The sequence below is a fragment of the Papilio xuthus genome, unplaced genomic scaffold, assembly GCF_000836235.2.
Source record: "Papilio xuthus unplaced genomic scaffold, Pxut_1.1 DF828177.1, whole genome shotgun sequence".
NCBI lineage: Eukaryota > Metazoa > Arthropoda > Insecta > Lepidoptera > Papilionidae > Papilio > Papilio xuthus.
The window spans coordinates 5,086,012-5,109,504 of NW_013530472.1; the positions used below are offsets into that span (position 1 = coordinate 5,086,012).

Genomic DNA, 23,493 nt, shown 5'->3' on the forward strand with positions numbered 1-23,493 from the left:
AAAAAAAAATATCAAATTATTGTAGATATTGTAGTACAGCTTTTGTATCCCACAGTGAAGTAGTCTAGGTGAATTCATGACTAGTCGGAATTCTGCAAATTTTGCATTTCCCGCTGTAACCTAAACAATATTGTATTGTATATAACGCGTATTATGACGTCTCCTATGTACTTGTTAACAAAGATTCTTATACATAAAGTGACAGATACTTACAGATAGATAAATTACTAACAATTTAATATATATATATTTTTTTTATATCTAAAATGTTCTTCGGAAAGCAACCAAACCCAATTTTGCAATCTTAATATTGTGAAGGGATTTTGTGGTTTTATTTATTAAATCTATGTAGGCCAATGTGGTTATAAAACATAATTCTGTTCTAAAATTCTCAATAATTTCAACACAAATAACTACTATTTTTACTCTTTAATTTTTTATATTAGTAAGATTCATAGCGGAATCTTTATGTATTTGAATCTTTGTATGAAAACAATTATTTTTGTATTGCATTGGGAGACGTTGGAAACGCTTTAATATACCAAAAGCGTTTATTGATGTAAGATGTATATCGTAAAGTTTGAAATAATTGAAATTAGCTTTGATATTATGTAAAACCAGTGCCTCTGTGTGTGTTTACTGGAGTGATGAGATTTGGAATTGCGTATTTGGAGGTGATTTTATTGAAATTAGAAACAGGCATGGCCATGGCCAGTATCGCGCCAACATTCCTCGTGGGTTCTCTTTTTTGTTTCTTGTGCAATAAGTGAAAAATTATTTGCGTCCATTTTGATTTTTTTATTATACAGTTAATTTATTTTTTTTTTTTTAATCGTCGTGAATTAAACAGTATTTTATCCAGTATTTGAGATTATTTTTAGATATATATGTAGTAAAATATTACTTATATCCAAAATATGTATGATGTATGTACTTAATTGCATTTTCCGTTTAACTATGACAATTCTAACATTACTTTTCGAATCTTTGTCTTCTAGCACAAACCAAATCCCAACCAAATTATTTTAAGAATCTCCCGTTTAAGTTAACAGATGTTAAAGTCACAAATATTGTATTTCTCTGTTATATAAAGGTGTCGCTGCGTGCGCTGTACATATGTATAAGAGATTCACGGCGTGTTTACTTAAGAACTCTAGTCTTGAATGTTTTATTTAATTATTTAGTGTGTGGCTGGTTGTAGAGCGAGGTAGCGGTCGGCGGTAGGTACGACTGTGTGGGGCACATCCGGGCCCCTGTAAAATTCCATGTGGTTTGCGGCGCGAGGCGCGGCGCCGACTGCACTCGGCCGATGGATTCTGTGTGCCAATACGAGATGGAAGGATGCCTTACGTCTGTACGTTAAACCGACAAATAAACGTTAGATTTAAGCTTTTTATCAAGTCTTTTATTTATAACCTCATTCCATTCATATGAAACTATAAGGATTTAAAATCCTACTAATTATTCTGCGATGAAATAAAAGAAATAAACTGAGAGTTAAATAGCAAAACTATTTGCAAATTCGTAAGCACTTGATGACAAATATAAGTAAACTGGTCAAAAAAAGATCTTAACGAGATGTAGAAAGAATGGAGAAAATGTTTACCTTTTACATTGTAAAAATTATCATTTGTCCTTCGCCTTTTAAATTTAGTTTCAATAAATTCATTGCTTATCCCCAGCAAGGGTGTAGATAGACAAGGTGAAAACAACCAATTGTGACGTGATAAAAAAAATAATCGCTTCACAGGCTATGGTCACCCCATCCCACAATTTGTTCATATTACCTCGCATGCTTGCGTCGGGAAAAACCAAGGTGTAAAGTCAATAGTTTGCTATATGACGAGGTGTATTCAAAAGGGTGTTGCAAATTAATCACAAAACCATTTTCATTTACAAAAGAAAATTTTAATCAATACAAGATATAATCCAAAACACTAAACTAGTGCGGTGTAAAAATATTCTTACACAACGTGTCTCAACGCTTATTTACATTTACATAATTCATATTTCTTCCATTAGCTTCAGTACAAACTATTTATAATAGAAATGATAAAATATTCTATCACATTACCATTTATATTCTTTAGCCGTATTTCACAGAAATTAACTTAGTATGTAGTTGATTAATCAGACTTTATTTATGAACAGGTGTAATTTTCGGAAACATTTCGTAAAAGCGAATCATGAAACAGATGTCTTCCCTTTACCACCTGTACTATAATACTAGTTTTGACAAATATATTTAAATTGAATTCGACTTAATATGTTCATTGTGTTTCCTATTGGGCTAATCCACCTTCCGGTCAATCGGCCCAATGGTAAACATCCGTACAAAGCAAAAAGATAATCATTCTTCAAAACTTATACTATACAGGCTTGTTTTTTATATTTAATTTTTAATAATTTATATGTACAAAACGTATAAAGTTAATTTTCCAAGTGTCCCTTCTATAAACTACGTACAAAGGGATAAGTATTGTAGCCATCAATTTTATTGCAGACACATCGACTACATTAGTATAAGATTCCTTCAGGATATCATTTTTAATGACAACAGATCATTCAAACATCAACTGTATATTATCGCGGCGTTACATTCCAAGTAACATCTCTCAAACCCTGCGCCGCTCAACAATACAAAACATAATTGGTTCATAACCAACACACTTACATCTACGTAGTGGGGATCACCAAAAATATCACAATAAAATATTTTGTTTAGTCTCCTATTACTTCGGCTTATTACTAAAATAATTTTTACTTTGACTAGTTGAGAGCGCCTTCGAAATCTGGGATTATCATACATTTTAAAGGTTTCATAAATGTATTATATTATAGACATAAACTACTATACCATAAATATACGTTTACAATACACGAAGAAAACTATAAAACACACGCTTCCGTCCGTTGCGTTACTCATTACATATACATTCATGTCAAAAATAGAACAATGGAGTAAAAAGCATTTTTGACGTTAGAATCGCTAACGAACATAGGCTAAGTTGGCCCCTTGCCAATAAATAACTCAACATATGATGGATTTATTATCTAAATAAGATCATTTTCAGTCGTGATTACTTTCTACAATGAATGTTTACAAACTCAACTCGTATCATCACTAATACGTATTTCCGTGAACTCATTTCGACAATTCGTTAATCACAAAATAAATACAGTTGCGCCTCGACATAACTCCTTCAAATCGTCGCGATAAAACTTATCATAGTACATATAGATTTTTTACAATATAATTGCCATCATTTAATTGTAGATTTAATAGAACTTAAAGACACTTTTGTGATACGAATAAAATATATGAGAAGGACATTTATAATAATGATATAAATACGTATAACATGCTACGTAACAACTGATAACAAAAAAACAAGCACATCCAAACACACATACACGTATTAACTATTGCACACACATATATAAATACTTTGTAATGATGAGCGAAACGAACAAGTCGTACGCGAAAACCTTTAAAATAATGTATTGTTACAACTGGATTTTTAGTTTACGGTTGTTGGGATTAACAACTTCCTGCAATCATTTAAATCTGTTTATTCCGTGATCAAACTTAGTATATTTTTAATTCTAATAATGTCCGAGATGAGAGAGAATGTTTAAAATTCAATGTTTCTAACATAATTTATTTAACACTACCTGTTTTTAACTGATAAAATTATACGTTAGCCTTGGCCTTTATATTATATTCTTGCTTTAATTAAATATACCAACTGATACATGAATCTACGAAACAAATTCAGCTTTTGTAAACAAGTTATTACCTCCTTTTTGTTTCACGATCGTTTTGTCGCTAACGGCAAACAAAAACGTCATTATGTTGAGGGTAAAATCATTTTAGTACATGCCACGTACTATTGATTTCATTACTACATATTCAACGCGTTCTTTTATACTAAAATCTTCTAGAATAATGTTAAATCCTACGAGAAGGATTTTAATTGTTAATTTAAATTTTAAACATTAACACAGCGTGATGTTTTATTTCACATAAAGCGTGGCGTAAGTTGTTTTACAACTATGTGATATAACATAGAAAATTTCGTTTGACGTAATTTTACTTAATTTAGGACTTAGGAATTACATTCGTTTTAATCTAAAACATCTAAGTCCTATTTAAAAAGTCCTAGCTTTTACAAAGAAGGTTTTTCGGTTTTCCATAAACTGAAAATTAAATATATTCAACCAACCGCTTGTTGGTGCGATCGCCATTTTGTTTTAATAAAATAATGCTTAAATTAATAAATTTGATTGTATTTCCTCATTTTAATGCATGGTCGAGCATAATGTAGTTTCAAGATCAGTCGTGTTCGGTTCGCAAAAATGCAGCGAACGTTTTACAAACTAAAGTGATTATCATACATATATACGTAGTACGTTCAGACAGCCGCCACTTCCATGCACTTGATAAATCGGTGAACGCCCTTGCCGACCGGCGGCAACCTCTGCACGGCTAAAGCCACGGCTACGCAAACCCTCACTACGATCCAACATCTACTTTAATTGTGTTTTAAATATCATTTAATAATTAATAAACACTTCAGATCGTTACTTAGACGACGTCATTCAAAACAAGTTCATTGCCTTGATACTTTGTCTTTGACATCATTAAGTTGTTTTTTTCTAGCTTTATTATAATATATTTCATCATTAAATGCAGATTCATTTATCTGATTAACATGATAAGATATTCCACAAATGTTTTTGTAGTTCAAAAGTTTAAACTTTAGCGATTCATAACAAAATAATAATCAATGAATTGCCACGTTTTCCATCGTGTTTATTGACGATATCATTGTAAATAATTCTAATCGCCGTCCGTCTACACAAGATAAATCTCGTGGCGCGCCGTCCCTACGCAAAAGGACACACAAAAGGTCGCCGCCAACATAAATATATCTACAAACATTTATAGACTGTGCCCTTGAAAGAGGACAGATGGGAGTTTGAACTCTAGAAGGTTTTGTTTTGGCGAGCGCGAGGCGAATGGTTAGGTCGGAATTATCGATCGCCAGCTACGACGCTCTTGTAAGTAGCGAACGCCCGCGGCTTTGCTCATGTTGACCGATGACTCACGTACGTAGAAACCTAATTATGGGCCCTTTGCCCGAATTGAAACATTAAAACTGAACTTTTGCCAATGTTTTTGCTAGGTATGCGTTTCGCTTGATTTGTCCATTCTTTTTAAGTATTGTGACATAGACTTTAGACGGTACGATACGAAAAATTTATGTGAATCTGATTATAATATGAATTATTTCTGGGTCGTTGTTATCGACAAACTGTTGATGTTAGTCATCAACAGGTAGACTCCGCTCGACGCCCGCCGCCGGGTGGCAACTATCATAATGCACTCCAACAGCGGACGTTTTAGACGCGCAAACGTAGTCGTTCGTTTTTATCGCAGGAAAATAACGTCATAAAATTTTTAACATCGTCGCTGCCAACGTGCACATAGTGTGCGACACGATAAGCCGCCGCGAGCCGCTCGGCGAAATTGTTTACATTATTCAATACTTAGTTATGAATAGACTTCAACGTGTGTATAAAAATAGTTATTTCTTTAGTACCCTAACACAACGAGGCGCCATACTCACTTTCTACTTTCCCTGCTTCAGCCACTCTTGGCGATCGTGGAGGAAGTCGAGGTCTCTAGTCTCTGCTTTATCAATGTGTGGCAGTGTCCTTAGTCGTTCAGACCATTGCGTTAATCGATTTATCGGCCACACACAGTGAGGGCGACAATTCCTTAGTAATTAGCTGGGTCTGCATAGCGCCCCCCTGCGGCACGGAGAAGCCTTACGCGACTAACCCACCGCGTCGCCCACAGCCCCGACCCGCCGCCGCCACCCATTATACGGTAATTAATAAACAGTAGACGAAAATACGACAACGGCCGGCGCAGCACACGAGCCGAGCAGAAACAAACAAAAAGAAATGCAAAGTGCTCTCTACACACGACATGCAACACTGAAGCGAGCTGGCGCGCGGCCGGTGGACCGCGCCGCGCATACACTACATATAATATGTACAAGTCAAGCTACTGCCACAAATAATTATATTTATGTATTATGGATAATTATTTATTACGTATATTATAAAGTAAATAGGGAGAGGACAGGGAATGATTATATAGAAACAAAAAATAGAGAAATATACAATAAATTCTATTTAAACATGAAGTTTATTAAAGATAAAAAAAAAACATACAATGGTTCGTTTTACACAAAATAAAATACCTGGAGGAGGGGGAGTGTCGGTGAGACAGGCCCATACATAGTACAATAATATAATACCATATCATAAGATATAGGGAATACACATATATAGGATACTGTGAAGCAACTCAACTCAACTCAACTCACAGATAGTCATGTCGCGCTCTCGCGAGTAAAAAACTAGTTAAAATCTTACAAAAATACTTATGCGACTAATCTGAAATGCACGTAGAGGATCTCGTCTCGACTACAAAAATATTTTGAGATTGGAATGAAATAATGTGGCCTGGGCGAGCAGGCGGGGCGCGGCACTAGGTGCTCCTCTTCTGCGTCTTAAAGCTAACCGAGAGAACCTGCCCGTTGAGCGTGTACCCGTTCAGCGCCTGGATGGCCATCGCGGCCTCATCGTACTCGCGCATGTTAACGAACGCGAAACCTTTGTTTTTCTTAGTTTCGGGGTCTTTGATAACCTTTATGGAGTCGATGGCGCCGTATGGGCCGAACAGCTGCCACAACGCCAGCTCCTCCGTGTCCTCACCGATGTTGTATACGTACACTGTGGTCTGGTGCGGGCCCGCCGCGCCGAGCAGCGGCACGGGACTGGCGGGCGCACCTAGCAGCGGCAGCGGCGAGTGGTTCGTCGCCGCCATCGGGTTGAAGCGCTGCTGGCCCTTGTTAATGAAGGGCAGCGCCTTGCCCGGCGAGGGAAGCAGCGGTGGCGGCGAAGCCTGTGGGAACGCCGGTCCGAAGCTCCCGGGCCGCGCGCCGAACGCCGCGCTCAGGTTGGTGCCGTTGAAGGCGGGCGTGGAGCCGTTAAACACGGCGGCACCGTTGTAAGCAATTGTCGACGTGCTCACTACTCTCTGCATCGTGCGCGGACCATTTTTGCTATTGCTTGGCTTGTTGGCGAACTTGACGAGCATGTTGCCTGCGCCGGGAAAGGGCGCCTGACCGTTCATGTGCTGTATCGCGTCCTCCGCCTGCTGCCGACTCTCAAAGCACACGAAACCAATGCCCTGTGACACTCGACTCGTGGTTATATGACCAAACTGGCAGAAAAGGCTGTTGAGTCGCTCTACTGTCATGTCGGGGGGTAAATTACTTATGTAGAGATTCGATTCCATGTCTGGTTTGTGGCTGACCTTGTTTTCCGGGTTGAGTAGAGCGAAGGACACTTTTAAAGTTTTTCCTTGCATGAGCAATCCGTTAAAAGCAGCCCGCGCCTTCTCTGCATCCTCGTGTTTTTCATATTCGACGAAACCGTAACCTCTATTAGCGATCAACTTACAACTTTCGATCTTGCCCATTGCCGAAAACAATGCGTACATCATATCGCGTGTCATTAGCTCTGGTATATAATTGACCATGAGTTTGGTCGCTGACACATTGGGATTAGCGTCGCCGCCGCCATTCTCCATATTCATGTCGTTCGTTAACATTGTTCTTTTATCGCTCAAACTACACTACGTAAAACAAAACTCTAATAAAACTCACACAGATGGAAGTTAATTAATTCATTTGCAACGTGAAAAAGGAACAAAGAACCAACACAAAAAAATCTAAATGTACGAAATTGCCAACAGTAACGCCGGTTCACAGGTTCATCATCACACGACATGAACAAGTTTGTTTTGGAAATGTTACCATTTTACCTGAGTTATTAATTATTGGCAGATAAAGACTATAAAACTTTACTGGCAGATTTTTTAAATTTGCGCCTTGACATTAAAATTAAATCATTATGACACGAAAGTATTATCTTTATATGGAAACCCTTTCGAAAGGTTTACTAAATCAGATAAATAAAATATTTTTCAAATGTGGCAGTAAAAGTCGCCTGTCATTTTTGATTTTAAGAAATACGTTAAAGTCTATGGTGACTGGTGACGAGACATCAACAAAAGAAACAAAAATTGAAATCTTAAAATTATGTGTTGTAAATAAACCTTAAAGACAACTTTATAGCGATAGAATATAGTTATTTAGATAAAAAGGTAAAACTACATTCATTTCTCTGCTTCCCGATACAATTTAAAACGATTCAGATCGACAAGTGTCAAAGTTGGTCAAAGATAAGAATTTTGTCTATAGACGATTTTATTTAATCTTTGGTAAACCAACCAAAGAGTATAAAATAATAGGCAAAAAAGTGTGAAAATAACATTTGATTATTTTGATTCATAAAGAATGAAAATGTGAATGCAATGCGGGATTAAATTGCCAATAATAAATAAGTATTAAATCGTTTTATATAAACATTTGTAAAACAAATTTTGGTAACTGGATTAGATCGAGAACATTGGACGAAGAAGGTACTTTATCGACAAAATGTTCCTAACCAACGTTCTACTAAAGAAAACTAAAAGCAAGTGAGTATATTTATATATTATAATGTTAATTAGTAACTATTGCATGAATTGCATACTTAGAACTACAATGAGCAAAGCTTTATTGTAAACGAAATGAGCGATGTTATGTCATGCTTAAGAAATATCCTACCAGATTAGGTGATGTTTAAACTTGAAATCACTTGATCAAAAATTAATAAGTTAAACTTATTAAAATTTGTCATAATTAGCCTCACTGGAATATCTTTTTTAATGTAACATGGTATCTTATTCTACCATTCACATATTTCTAAATTTTTTTGGTTTTTCTACATTATACTGTTGTAAATAAAAATTTGTGAACAGCTAAAATTTTCTGTTTCAGATTCATCATGGTATTAATGGAAAGTATGGTATCGGGGCATCAATTCACAGCCAGAAGAGAGAGGCTGGGCGACAAACTTGAACTTCTACGCTTTGACCCTTATAGTATGTTTTTTTAATAAAGTACTAGTGGTTTAGCGCGACTCCGTCTGCGCGGAATTAAAAAAAAAACTAGTAGCCTATGTGTTCTACCAGACTATGTTCTATTTGTATGCCAAATTTTACCGAGATCCGTTCAGCCGTTCTAAAGATACCTTAAAACAAACATCCATCAATCCAAACATTTGCATTTAAAATATTAGTAAAATTTGCAGATATATAAAATTTAATTATATTTCTTGTAAAAACTGTTCAATCTAAGCTCTAGGATGTGGTTTATGCAAATAGTTGGAATGCAGCTATTTCATCATCAATTTGCCCTTCTCCCTATTGAGGGTCGGCACAGTATGTACTACTCCTCCATACATCTCTATCAGCCGTCTTATCCCAATCTACCCCCTCCCTACGCATGTCGTCTTTCACACAGTCATTCTTTTTTTGGTCTTCCTCTACCTTTGTAGCCATCCACATTCAATCTCATTACTTTTTTGCTTACATCATCATCATCCCTCAGCATAACATGTCCAAACCACGCTAATCTTTTACTCCACAATTTCTTGATCATGGTCACTTGTAATTCATCTATTTGCATAAATCATATTGTTCTCATTATTTTGTTCAATTTAATTGTAAAATAAATATGGGAGCGTCGGTGGCTCAGTGGTCAACCACTTGACTTGCAATCTGCAGGTCCTAGGTTCGAATCCCGCCATGTATCAATGTGTTTCGATTTCCGATTTACATATGTACAATTTTCCGACGTTCGTACGGCTAAGGAAAACATTGTGATGCAACCTGCACATATCTGAGAAGAAATTTAAAGATATGTGTAAAGTCAACCAACCCGCACTTGGTCAGCGCGGTTGACTATGGCTTAATAACCCTTAACTTAGGGTAGGCTCCGAGCCCCTCGGTGGGGGTATAGCTGATGATGATTATGAAATGCTCTATTATGTTAAACATGGACTTTTCTATACTATTTAGTATTTTAAACATTCCTAAATGATGTAAATTTCTGGTTTTTTAATAGTTCAAGTTCACTTTTATCATTTTAAATTCCTTATTTTCAGTTCAACACGAAAGTTTGTACAAGGAGAGGAAGAAGATTAGAAGTTTTAAGTAATATTTTTTAACTAGTTGTAAATAAGGTAATGTAGTGAAATAAATAAAGATATAAATAATTCAAATGTATTTATTTAGTTATTGTACTTTTAAACAATAAATAGATCTTTGGAAAACAATTGTAACTTAATTAAAATTAACATTAACTAAAAATACTTATAACAAATTAATGCCCAATATATTTTGTGACCGTAAAAATAATTTTATCTTCCCTACACAATAGATATCAAATTATTCAAACTTTCGTGAGAAATTATAATAAATTTTTATAAAAACTGCTAAACTCTCACGTATATTTGTTCGATGGCACCAAATAGTTTCGAGCCCTTCGGGGGCCCTTCATCAGGGTGAGTGGGACTGGTATTATTTGCCCCCCAGCTCACTTCCGCGTCCGCGAAAAATACGATCCCACCGGAAGAATATAATTATTGTTTAGCCGCTTTTATATCAGTTTACAATGGATATCATTGTAAAATTACCTTTAGTTTGAATAAGATATTTTAAATATGAAAGTTTAGATTTTAAAAGAAATATTAAGTACATAGTATGCATTATGTAATCATTTTTAATATATTAAAATTTAGAATATATGCTGAACATTTAGTTTTTTATCTAACAGATTAGATACAACAAATTACATAATAAAATTTAATTTAACTTAATAAAGTGCTTGAAAACAATAGTTGCAAAGTGCATATAAAATTATATTATAGATCGTTTAAAATTAACAAAACACCATCTTTCAATTTTTATGGGGTAAACAGGGATAGGTAATAATCATTATTTTTATAGTTTTATTTAACTGTTATCCTGGCATATAGAACTGCAGAGTTTTCATTAACATAATAAATATTTATTTATGTAATTTAGAAAAATTATATATTATATGTATTATATTAAGAATAATATTATCAAAGCCAAAAAGTGCATTATTATAAATATTTCAACACGCAGTGAATTAAATGGAATTTATTTTATTAAAAATTACGAAACACCTAATAAAATATTCTCACTAATATTTTTAATTAAATTTAAATCCTAATACTATATTTTTTAGTACAAAGAAACATGAGAATAAATAACATTTAATCATAAATATAAATGTTCTGGTAACATTTGATATAGATGCTTTAAAAAGATAACATACTGGATACTGGCAACATTAATACAATTTCCTTTTTTTAAATATCACTATGAAGACCTATGAATAAAATTGACTAGAATTTAATTATGTACTTAGGCATCTAAAATAAAATCTATACGAATTTATAATTTTAATTATTATATTAATTACTTAATTTAATAGTTATATAGAAATTTATATTTTATATGATTGAAATTAATCATGATTTTAAATCGAATTACAATTGAATTGCATTTACTACTTAGAAATATGAGAAACTTGGAATTATATAAATAAACTGATTTATACTTAATATATAAGATATATGAGATGATTTGAATTAAATATTTTTTTCGATATTTTGGTCCTCTAACAAGATAGTATGTTTTAGTGAATTGGAATGACACATTGGCACTTTATGGTACAGTCGGGAAAACTGGCGGTGTTCCAACTCAAAAGCGACATTCGACGTTTCGTACATATTGACACGATGACGTGCAAACAATAACCAATGGAGTGCAGCAATTTTTAATTTTTCTGTTATATCGACTATTGCTTTAAACTGTTACCTGATTGGTCAATTGTAAGTGGGACACCGCGGATTTCCGTGACTATTTTAAAAAATATGAAAACACATACTTTATAATTAAATTTATGGGAAACTTAAAAATCAGTGAATCAACTACTTTTTGGTACATTTATAATAACTTTTCAATTCCTATTGTAAGTGATTATTTCGAACAAATTTAGGATATTTTATTTAACTTTACTTGAGGTATTTCACTAAAAGATTAGATTTACATGGAATTTGTTACATAAAAAGTAACTTTATATATAAAATGCATTTATATTATATGTAGTGTTTAGTACATTAGTTATATATAGTAATTTTAATAATTAGTTTCAATTTGAAAATTATTTAGTCTTTGTTATTAAATAAATTATTGTGAGTGCACAGAAACTTCAAACTGAATTGTTTCAAAGTAGATTAAATACAGCAAAATTACATATATATATATATATAATTATACAAATTACATATCTAACATCACTATAAAATCAATAAATAACCACTAAGGGCGTCGCTTAGTATAGTTTTAGTACATGAATACACTAAAGGACCGTTGAAGTAAAACTTTTATTAACTCTAAGGGAAGACTCCCTTAAAGAGATCTTAAGATCTATTTTTTTAATTATATTCAAGGTCAAAGATTTAAAATTTCGTGAGTAATGTTATATACTATGTTATGTAAATAGTGTAACAAACTGAAGCATCCACTGTTGAAATAAACATATAGCTAACTCTTAGCTCTTAGGAAGTTAAAACTGACCGATTTCTTGTATTATTTGGCACTACATAATAATGGAAAATTATATTATTATACATATTAAATGTAAAGATCATACAAAGTTAATTTACTGATTTAATTCAAGAATCCATTATTTATATAGAATTTATTTATTCATCTAATATATAGATAATATTATTCAGTGCCAAATGTAAGTTTGCACTGTGCGGTAATATATTTAATATTTATATTTACCAGCCTGCGTTAAAACTAATAATATTAAGTATTTTAAAACTTGGGTTTAATTATATTTAACATAAAATAATATTTCAAATATAATGAAATTCCTCTTTGTAAGTTTGCAATTAATAAATGTAGGAAAAATATATGTACTAAAAGTTTTATGAATTCATAGATTTAAAGCAGGCTGAAGTTAAATTTAATTTACACTAAAACACGTATAGTTAGTTAGAGATCATTGTGTCACTGCCCCGCACTGTGTACCACTGCATTGTACCGCACTGTGTACCACTGTATCACACTGTTCTGCATTACGTGGCACTGTGCGGCGCTGTGCGGCACTGTGCGGCGCTGTGCGGCGCTGTGCGGCGCTGTGCGGCACTGTGCGGCGCTGTGCGGCACTGTGCGGCGCTGTGCGGCACTGTGCGGCACTGTGCGGCGCTGTGCGGCGCTGTGCGGCGCTGTGCGGCACTGTGCGGCGCTGTGCGGCACTGTGCGGCACTGTGCGGCGCTGTGCGGCACTGTGCGGCACTAGCCGGAGAGCTGGTGCAGCAGCGGGGCGATGTGCGGGTATTTTCATGCGAGGAATTCCGTCTTGCTCGCCATCTCGAACTCTGACTCCTCCATTTTGTACATCTCGATCAGCTGCAAGTGAAGCATGAATATAAATTGTGTAGATTTTAATACATCAAAATGTATGAGGTAATTAGTTTACTTTTAACGATTTTCCAATGATATTTTTTTTTTAATTTTTTAATGAGATTTGTTTTTATGATGAGTGGCAGTTTGTAGAAGTAATAAAGAATTTAGTCCCATACATTGTCTACGTCCTTGGAGAGTTCTTCCAGTTGTTTGTCGTGGGTGCCTTTCAGCTTCTCCTTTTCACGCGTGTGTTTGATTATCTGAGTCTGCAATATAAATGAAACGTTTAAAGAAAATAGCATAACTAATGAAAATACTGATAAAACTAAGAAAATTTAAATGTTCAAATCGGAGTTTGTATCTGGAGAAGTGAGGCAATATGCTAGTTTTTATCATAAAAGTTAATTTTGTGTCGAGGCTAACCTTCCTCTCGTCCATGAACTTCTTAGTGTTGTTCTGCTTCTTCTCGCGCAGTCTCCGGTCTTTCTCCTGCTTGGTCTTCAGAGTCTTATCGTTGGCGACCTCCTTGCTGGTCTCCATGCTGATTTTAGCTTGACGAGCGTTCATGTCCTTTAACTCTCTGTCAAAGATAAGAAGAAAAAAAATTATTGGATTGTATTTGTGTTTTGCAATAAAATAACGAATCTTGAATAACCCTGTCTTTCCACAAAAAGGTAAAGTCCCTTACAAAGATCTAGACTCCATACCACAATATGATGACCTTGAATTGCGTACGGACACAATGTATGGTGTTTGTGTGCGTGTCTGTGTGCGGGGGCATGGCGTCACCTGTCGTGTTTGGCCTCCAGCTGCTTCATCTGGGCGAGCTGGGTCTGCTCCATCATCTTGCGCAGCAGGTCGCGCTGCTCGTGCAGACGGGTGCGGGCGCTGGCCCACTCCTCGACGCGCTGACGGCCCACCAGCTCGCTCCAGGCCGCCGACTGCTCCGTCACCAGCGTGCGGAACGCCGCGTCGCCGCTCAGCTGCTCCTTGCTGCACCACACACATAATACATTTACACACACTCCCTCGATGTAGCTCTTTCCAGGAGATGACTCATAGAACGGGAATATATTCTGTCCCCTTCTCCGCCACTTTTTTCAACCACTGTTCAGTAGTTGAGGACTTCACAACCGTAATTTAAAAGGATCATGTTTAAAATAAAAGCTAAGGCTAAACCTGGACATGTAGAATAGTTGTATACACAAATAAATTATTATAGATAAAGACTTACTTCTTTCCTTTAATCATCTTCTCTAGCGCTGCGCACTGCTGCTTCTGCATCGCCATCTTCTCCTTGGCGTGACGTTTGCGCATCGTCTCCAGCTCCTTCTGCTGCTTGCGTCCAGTCTTCAGGAAGCCCTTCTCTTGTCGCAGCGACTCCACGGTTATAGGTTCGAATACTAACGGCGGCTCTGTTCATATAGGAAACGAAATTTCAATGCCTTTGGAACTTATTAACTCAATCACATTTCTTGATTAATTTAATAAAAAAATGTTGACTTCACAATTTGTAACTTTGAGAATAGTTTTTTTTTCAATAAAAATAACCAATAAAGGTTAATCATTCGATTTATTATTTCAACTAGTGTTGGTAAGTTTCCGTAGTGTAGCGGTTATCACGTGTGCTTCACACGCACAAGGTCCCCGGTTCGATCCCGGGCGGAAACAATCACTTTTTGTGGACTATTTTATCGTAATTTTACAATGAACAAAGTTCATTTCATAATATTAATATTATACCAGCATTCATAAAACGTCACGTTTTAATTCCAAAATAGTTTAGTTATAATTTGGCAAATTGCCAACAAATGTTGGATATAAATAATGTTCACATATTTGTTAGTATATAATATCATCACCTCATAGTATCTTTGATAAAACAAAGACAAGGATCACGTAGTACAGTTCCATGGTAACAAACAGTTGCTGTGATATTCAAAAAACAATTCTATAAACTATTTATATTGAAGACACAACTATGGTTATTGCATAGATGGTAACTTTGAAAAAAAAAATAGAAAATATTTGTTTATAAAATCAGGAATATCACAGTCTTTGATAATACAATATTAGTCGCATTAAAATAACTATAGAAGTTAAAATTGTTATCAAAATTACGTTGTTTTGATGTAAGAAAATAATATGAAAAAAAATATTAATAATTCACAGAAATAAAAGATTTTACCTTTAATTGATTTCCTATTAATATCAAGTAATCGCGGAACGAACATGTAACTGAACATAAATCTATTTATATCCATGTTGATATCACAAATTACTATAATAATTATAAACAATATATATAAACACTTGTTTATTAAGAATTAAAATTAATTTAGTTCAGGAATACGTTTCCTGTAGAGCTCGCGGTACGACTGCTTCAGTATGATGCGCGGCCGCATGAAAACATTTCCCAGTGTATTTATGGCACAAGCGATGAGATACAGCGATATTTATTTACAAATTAACTAATGTTATAAGCGAGGATTTATGTTTGTTTGTTATCGATTATTAACTGTAAATTTATAATTAATTAAATCAGACGTATAAAAACTAAACTTTACTTTTAAAAACTAATATTACTATTTGAAAATGTTTTTAACTGTCAAAGAAATTCTTAAAAGCTCTTTAACTAGATCTAGATCTTTAACAGTATTAAAAAAAAACCTAAAACTTATACCTAACTATATAATTTATCTGTAGAGATGATAAAATCTGCGTCCATCAGTATCATACGTATAACATCATTTTGGTATTTTCCTATGCATTTCCCTAACACTAAACGTCCGGTGTGTTTATTTTAGGAAGCGTACACTTTCAGCAAACGCGTGGGCGTTTGACGTCAATTAGCCCGCATCTACCCGCACCTCTCTCTTACATCTAACTATAAAACAATAATATTCTTAGAAAGATACAAAGAAAACACGTAAAGCGGAACTTAGAGTTACTTAGAGTCGGTTAAATGGTTATTTAACAGCTCCTTAGCGTACATTTCTGATACTAAATCTACGTTAAGTTTCCATAAAGGAATCTCCTTGTTTATAGAGGTTAATGGCTACTAAATTTCTTGGACAGAAATAAAAAAAAAATATTTTTTTTTCGCTTATAACTTGGACCACAAGTTAAAAGTGGCTTAAAATAACCTCTCCTTTCTTACATCGCTTGTACCGTTGTATTAAATATGATTTCGTGTTACATACGTAAGCAAACTCCAGCGAGAATTTTGCCAAATAATCTAAATCTGTGGCTAAGTAGGAAATAGAACAGGTGAAGTGAACTAATGTATTTACTATCGAAACATTTGGATATATTAGTAGCGCGAAAAGCTTAATGATTGAAGGTTTGGACTACCGATTAAGCGGTCGTGGGTTCGAATCCAATCTGAGTTAAACAGAAAAATTTATGCTAGTAAAAATATATCCTACTCTCTTTCATAATGTTTGGTATTGCTAGAGCAAAATGTTTATTGTTTTCATATTATATATATAACCTTCCTTCTTCTCCTCGATGGTGACCTTCTTCTCCGGGGCGCTCTCCTCGATGCCCATGGCTTTCATGTTGTCAGTGCGCTCCTTGGCCGCGCCCATGAAGGCGCGCGGGTCTGACAGCGCCGCCATGAAGTCTGCACACGTACAAACACATTTTCATGTAACCTTCGCTGTTTTTACTCAAATTGCAGTAGGAGTTTAAATACAAGTTAATTTTTGTTGTTGATATTTTTTTAAATATTCTAAAACTCATAAATAACGTGAAAAAAACTACTTAAAGGAAAATTTACGGAAATTACAATTGAATCCTGATAAGCAAGAGTTCAAGAGAGCGTGATATTTTTTCCCTTATAAAGGTTTCTCTCTAACCCCAGTTTCTGGCATATGGCGGTCGTCCGTCGAGATCGGACAAAGATTCCAGCTAATAGCGGTGCGACTGAATTACTATAATTAATAGGGCTGAGTTTTTTGCTTATTGTCGTGTTGGTGTGTTGTCAGAGGAAGTATTACCTTCAAAGCCATCAGGTACGTATATCTTGAGCTCGATGTTGGCGAAGAGCATGGGCAGAGACATGGGGAAGTTGGCCTCGGTGCGCAGGGAGATGTGCCGGTAGCCCGCCTGCAGCCCGTCCAGCGGCAGGATGCGCTGGCCCAGCAGCTTGCCGCTCTCGTCGTACACCCCGAACCTCAGCACCGCCAGGTCCGGCAGCACCACCTGACACACACCAAGCACTGATATGACACTCCTCAATACCTTATATTCACACCAAAAGCTTGCCTTAACTCTTTATACAGACTATATTATTCTCTTATGACTTTGACATTGACAGGAGGGCGCTAGTGAGCTGTCATAATTTTCTTTGACAGATAACCTTGTCGGTCTATTTCTCGCTGCTGAAATACTGGATCCACAGCAATTAAGGGTAGTTAACGCCGAGGGGTCTGCCTGGCCCTATCTTACTTATATTATATTATAAATGGGAATGTTTAGATGGATGTTTGTTTGAGGGTATCTCCAGACCGGCTGAGCGGATCTCGAAGAAATTCATATATATAGGACATGATCTAAAATCAACTTATTATGTTGTTTTATTAATTCCGCATGGACGGAGCCAGGGCGACCACTAGTATCTCTGCTCAAGCTGACCTTCCGGAAGAGGAAGGGTTCCTCATTGTAGACAGGGTTGAGACCGTTGGCGGGCACCATGCGCGTGCGGAACTCCTTCCTGATGGTGTCGGAGGGCAGGCCGTACATGTCCACCTCCACGTACGTGCCCACCTTCTTGTCTGACAGGAACTGGCCCGCTATCACCTACACACACACACACATGTTAAACGTAAAATTGTGAAGGAAAACAGTCCTCAAGCACGATAAACTTATTTGGCCCGATGCAATATGCTGTTAGTTCTATCATTAAATACATAAAACTTATGTAGTCATAGAAAAGAATAATATAAAAACAGGGCGTGAGAGTTACAGTACGAAAAGGGACATTTTTAAATTTACAGGAGGGCGCTAGTGAGCTATCATATAATAATTTAGTTTGACTTATGCCCACCGAGTCAGATATCCTTGTCGGCCTGTAGCTACAGTCTGACAAAGTTATTTTGGTACTTTTTTTGGCATCGACAGAGGGACCCTGTTAGATATACCACTTTAGTTTCAGTTAAGTTCACTTTAGTTAGACGTGAGTCTAAATGTGAAAGGAAGTGGTGAAGGGTGTCAGTCCCGACCTGCACGGAGCACTGGGCGGCGATGACACCGTCCACAGGGGCATCAGCGAAGGGGTCGAAGCTGCGGTCGGCGCGGCGCATGAAGTCCGGCTTGAGCAGGTAGCCGCAGTTCCCGTTGTACTCGAACTTGCCCTGGTTCAGCTGCATCGGCAGGTCCGACGTCTGGAAGTTCAGCGACACCATCTGGCACCCCGCGTTCCAGAACACCTGCACAACATGAAACCATTACTTTATCAGTTATATCAGGACTAGCTGTCTGCTACTCCCTCCGCGCTGTGTATATGTCTTCTTACATACATACAAAGATATAGGTTTTCAAATTTATTGGCAGCTCGGAACATCGCACGAGTCGCTAGAAAACAGTGTAAGGTATAGCGGGGCGTACAGCAACAAGAGGAGGTATTGTACAGCGCGCTGATGACCTTGAGCCACCAACATATTTGAGACAGACTATACGTATTAATTAGTCGTTTTTTAAATTTAATTATAAGTAAATAAAATAGAGAATAAGCACCTGAGGCATGTAGTTGGAGGAGTCAGCTCGCGTGCCCTTGGGGTAGATGCGAGACATCTGTCGCTTGTTATAGTTGACAAAGTCAATGGCCTGGGACTTGAGGTAGTTCATGCCTGTCGTCTCCGCGAACGAAGACATGTTGTGGTAGATGTTCTTCTCTGCGAACATACAGACACACATTACATACATACAAATATATATAGTTTGCGGATTAAGTTGGCACGTCAGGTAGAAGAGTGTGCTTGTTTTTGGTGTGCCAAATCAAATGTAAGTTAAAATTATTCTGTATTAGTTTTTCTGTTGCTTTTACCATACAAAATACAATACTTGGAAGATTTGGAAAATCTCATATGAAACCTTTCTAAAAAGGTATTAAGAGCAATCGAAACCGAGGTGTAAGCGTAGATGCATGAATGTAGAAGCAAGAGAGGTGTGTCAGCACCGCGACAAAAGGATGTCCATCTCTGCCTACCCATCTGTGTTACAGGTGTGTATGTTGTTTCTTAAATAAGGCATGAATTTACCAAGATCGTAGTACATTTTTAACAGAAGATATTTTATGGAGTATTATAAGTGATTTACTCTCAGCCTCCTCGAAGCCCTGGAACTTGATGGGCTGCGCGTAGTTGACCATGGAGGAGAGCCAGGGGTGCACGTTGGTGGTGGAGCCGGTGTACGCCACCGGCGGGGGAGCCTCCTCCCCGCCCGCAGCCGCCTCCGCCACCACCTCCTCCGGCTGCACAACCATAACTCACATTGAGGAAGACGAGATATATTGCTGTCAGAAATCCACGGTAAGATTTACCTTCTTCTCCGGCACGACCACAGCAGATGCATCCTCTTTGACCTCATCCTCGATGACGAACTGTCCCTGTCTGAACAGTTCCAGCTCCTGCTTCTCCACCTCAGGCTTCAGGCGCTTGTTCTTGATCATGATCTTCCTCTTCAGTGATGAAGGTGGCGGGAGCGGCTGACCTGGCTCCAGCTGAAAGATTTTTGCCTTTTTATATTAATAGAGGGATTTTAAGACGTTTGAATTTGATAGTTATTAGTATAGCTATTGAGGAAGTAGAGATAAATCTAAAATTTTAATTATTTTGTATGTTCCTCGCGATTATTAGGTTTATTAATATGAAGTTAATTATTTAAAAATGTTGATTAAAAAGAACTAAGGTAAGCAAAAATAGATTAAGATTAGTTATTGAGTTTGGTGTCTAGTGTCAATAGATTTTATTTTATTTAAACTTTTGACGGTGGGTTTCTGAGAGAAAATTGTCAGTATAAAAGATATGGTATGAGTTTGAAAGTGAGACGTATGTAGGTATGTACGTGTGTCGCGGCTCACCGGGTGCTCGGGCAGGGGCTCCTTGAGCAGCAGGTCTCCGAGGATCTCGTCGCAGTACTTGGCGAGCTTGTACTGCTGCGCCTTGCAGCAGTGGTTCTCGAAGGAGAGGATGACGGGGCAGTCGGAGGTGACGAAGGCGGTGTCGCGCAGCGCGTAGATCACGTCGCGGAACAGGATGTCGGTGCACATCGCCATGCCGTGCGTGATGATGGGCTCCTCGTCCTCGCCCTTGCCGTCCCAGCAGTCCAGCTCCACGCACCTACACAACGTTAACCCTTACTGTTCACTCCTTACAAAACATTCATAACTGCGTAAACTTACTATATCTTGTTGTAGATATCTGCTAGCATAAAGGATAAGTTTCCCTGTTGCTCCTGTTACCTAGAATTGTATTCGCATACTAGTAGTCGCCCGCGACTTCGTCAGCGTGGAATTGAAAAAGCCTATAATAAGCCTTCGGGCATCAAGAGGGAAGGTTTCCGTTTATACAAGTATTATCATTTTTTTTCTCGATACATACAGACACTGAAATTTAATTAATATTTATATATAGATAAGTAAAGATAATGTTACCGGCAGCCGGCGAGCAGGACCTGTCGGTACATCTCGACGGAGCTCTTGCCGCCGAACTGTCGGCCGGAGAGGTAGGTGTTGTGCGAGGAGTTGATGTAGTAGTGCGCCAGCGGCTGGTCCATGTCCATGTACTGGTCCAGCCGGTCCAGGAACACTGGCGCGTTCTCGTCAGACATCAGGTAACGGATCAGACCGTCCTTTGTCAGACATTCTACGAACATTGTCGCATACTGTGATCTCTTTCTTTCTCTTTCAAATAATAAAGACAACGATATTATTAATACGGCTGCTTTGATTATAGACACTTAAACTTAAATTACTTCCATTAAAAAGCAAAGATTTATTAAACTGAACAATAATTAAAATATTTATATTATATCGCATCTAGTAATTTATACAAATGACCATATCAAGAAAACAAATATAATTCAATACAAGGCAACGTATCTTCGAAATCCGACAATTATAGTCGCCAGGCGACTGCTTAAGAAGTCGCGAGAAAAGTTGCTCCAATTTTCAAAATGGTGGAGAAATTCTACCGACAGAATAGACGATTCGCTCAACGATTCAACGTTGTGTGTACGATGCAAGCAACTGTACAATATTAGTTTCGACGAATTACGTTGTCTTGTGTACGGAGGGCTGTAAAGAAGAATCTTATAAAAGTCTAGTCATAGTTACGTAAATGCTAGATTGTATACTGACTAGCATTCTTGGCCTCCTCGTTCTGCTCGTAGTCGGTGATGATCTCCAGCGCGCGCTTGTCGTCATACAGCGGGTACAGGATCTCGTTGAGTCGCGGGTCGCGTTGCTTCTCGTTCAGGAAGTTCACGAACTGATCCAGATTGATGCGGTCTGATTTGCCTTGTGTGCTGCGGATGTATGCGAGAGCAATAAAAAAACTTAATTAGTGCCAAATTTCAGCGAGATCCGTTGAGCCGTTCTGTAGATACCTTCTAAACATCCCATCGGTCAAAAATTGCTCAAACAATAACATTTATTTTTGTTTATAAACAGATCACATGAACCGAATCCTAAAGTATTTAGGTATTTTCAAAAATAACATACTTACATGGATCTAAACAATTCTTCAATATCGTTCCTAGGACAGATCTTGTGGTATAACGCATAGAACTTGTCGAAAGTAAAGGCCTCTTTCTCCATAGCCTCGTTCTTGCCGGAGGGCAGGCCCAGCTCGGACAAGCATTGGTAGACCAGCTTTTCCGTCTTGCCCGAAGCGAATGTACGGGCCACCACTTTTACTGGAACCTTGCCGCGCGGATCCGTCAAGAAGCAAAGCCGCATCCAACTATGTAAATATTGTAAAACCGGTTATAACGACGTCATAGACTTCGGCGTTAATTAGTCACTATAACAGACTGTAATCGATAAGTCGTTTTTCCGATGTCGTATTATTCGGTTTTTACTCAATTAAATTGCATCTTACATAATTATTGAAATGTTAATTAAAATAAACATATTAATCCCAATAAAGTAAGCAAAGTTTGAAGGCAATTGGCAAAAAGGTATTCCCAAATAAGCAAAAAGCGGAAAATCCGTGCTATATAGCCCTAAAGTTACCTAACATACAAATTGTTGTATTTTCGGTCTTATCCTAATTTTTTGGTTAAACCCTTGTCACCCTAAACACAAAGTAGAACCAAGTAAACGATAACGGACAAAAGAGTAGTTGCCCCGAGCGATTTCAGTCAACTTTACACAAAACAAAACACGGTGTCTAAAGAATTCATTTGTGCGGGACATTGTACCCGCGGGCCTTAATTTAAATAAAACTCATGTTCATAATCAAACATGTTTTACGTCATAAACAATGGAGACCAAAAAACGTAACAATTAAGGGACCCTGTACACGGATAGCTGCAAGCTATTGCTACCGATCGCTTGAGCAGGCTTTATTAAACTTGAAGCAGTCTGTGTTTCGACCCTTATTGTTTTTGTATTTCAACAATGTTTTCTTTAATAATGAACATCTATGATTTTGTTTTCTTTGTATACCAAAGAAAATTTTCTATGTTTTAACTTGATAAAATTATTCCGTGCTATTTTAATAATTTACAAGTATGTAAAACTTTTCAAGAAATTTTCCAAGAAATCGTATAATTTATGAAAATCAAGGTACTTAAATTTTTATGCAAAACTAGCTGTCGACCGCGACTCCATCCGCGCGGAAAAAAAAATATTAGTAGCCTATGTATTTTTCCAAGCTATATTCTTCCAGCTATTCTGGAGATACCTTCTAACAAACATCCATCCATCCATCTATTCAAATATTCGTAATTATAGTATAAGTAAAGTACAGGCTTATCGATAAATAGTTGTGGCCATTCACCTTTTC

General features: G+C 36.8%; 2 protein-coding genes and 1 non-coding gene across 4 annotated transcripts in view; 1 reads left to right on the forward strand and 2 right to left on the reverse strand.

Moving 5' to 3' along the window:
- Positions 1–6,201: 6,201 nt before the first annotated feature.
- On the reverse strand, positions 6,202–8,033 carry fne (ELAV like RNA binding protein found in neurons). The gene has a single exon (XM_013306776.1). The coding sequence runs from the start codon at positions 7,691–7,693 to the stop codon at positions 6,566–6,568; it is 1,128 nt and encodes a 375-aa protein (XP_013162230.1). The 5' UTR covers positions 7,694–8,033; the 3' UTR covers positions 6,202–6,565.
- Positions 8,034–13,308: 5,275 nt separating this feature from the next.
- norpA (no receptor potential A) overlaps positions 13,309–23,493 on the reverse strand; it is a 35,789-nt gene continuing 25,604 nt past the window's right edge. For both annotated transcript variants that reach the window (XM_013306878.1, XM_013306877.1), the window contains exons 7-22: positions 22,210–22,446; positions 21,843–22,009; positions 21,138–21,348; positions 20,565–20,823; positions 20,025–20,204; positions 19,802–19,955; positions 19,220–19,377; positions 18,706–18,912; positions 18,119–18,283; positions 17,482–17,686; positions 16,974–17,105; positions 14,715–14,895; positions 14,270–14,473; positions 13,904–14,060; positions 13,657–13,746; positions 13,309–13,483 (exon numbers count right to left, since the gene is read on the reverse strand). In XM_013306878.1, the coding sequence (XP_013162332.1) occupies positions 13,415–13,483; positions 13,657–13,746; positions 13,904–14,060; positions 14,270–14,473; positions 14,715–14,895; positions 16,974–17,105; positions 17,482–17,686; positions 18,119–18,283; positions 18,706–18,912; positions 19,220–19,377; positions 19,802–19,955; positions 20,025–20,204; positions 20,565–20,823; positions 21,138–21,348; positions 21,843–22,009; positions 22,210–22,446 (2,776 nt within the window). In that variant the 3' untranslated portion in view covers positions 13,309–13,414. The remainder of the gene's footprint in view (positions 13,484–13,656; positions 13,747–13,903; positions 14,061–14,269; positions 14,474–14,714; positions 14,896–16,973; positions 17,106–17,481; positions 17,687–18,118; positions 18,284–18,705; positions 18,913–19,219; positions 19,378–19,801; positions 19,956–20,024; positions 20,205–20,564; positions 20,824–21,137; positions 21,349–21,842; positions 22,010–22,209; positions 22,447–23,493) is intronic.
- Positions 15,079–15,151, forward strand: TRNAV-CAC (transfer RNA valine (anticodon CAC)). The gene has a single exon. It is a non-coding gene; the product is annotated as a tRNA-Val (tRNA).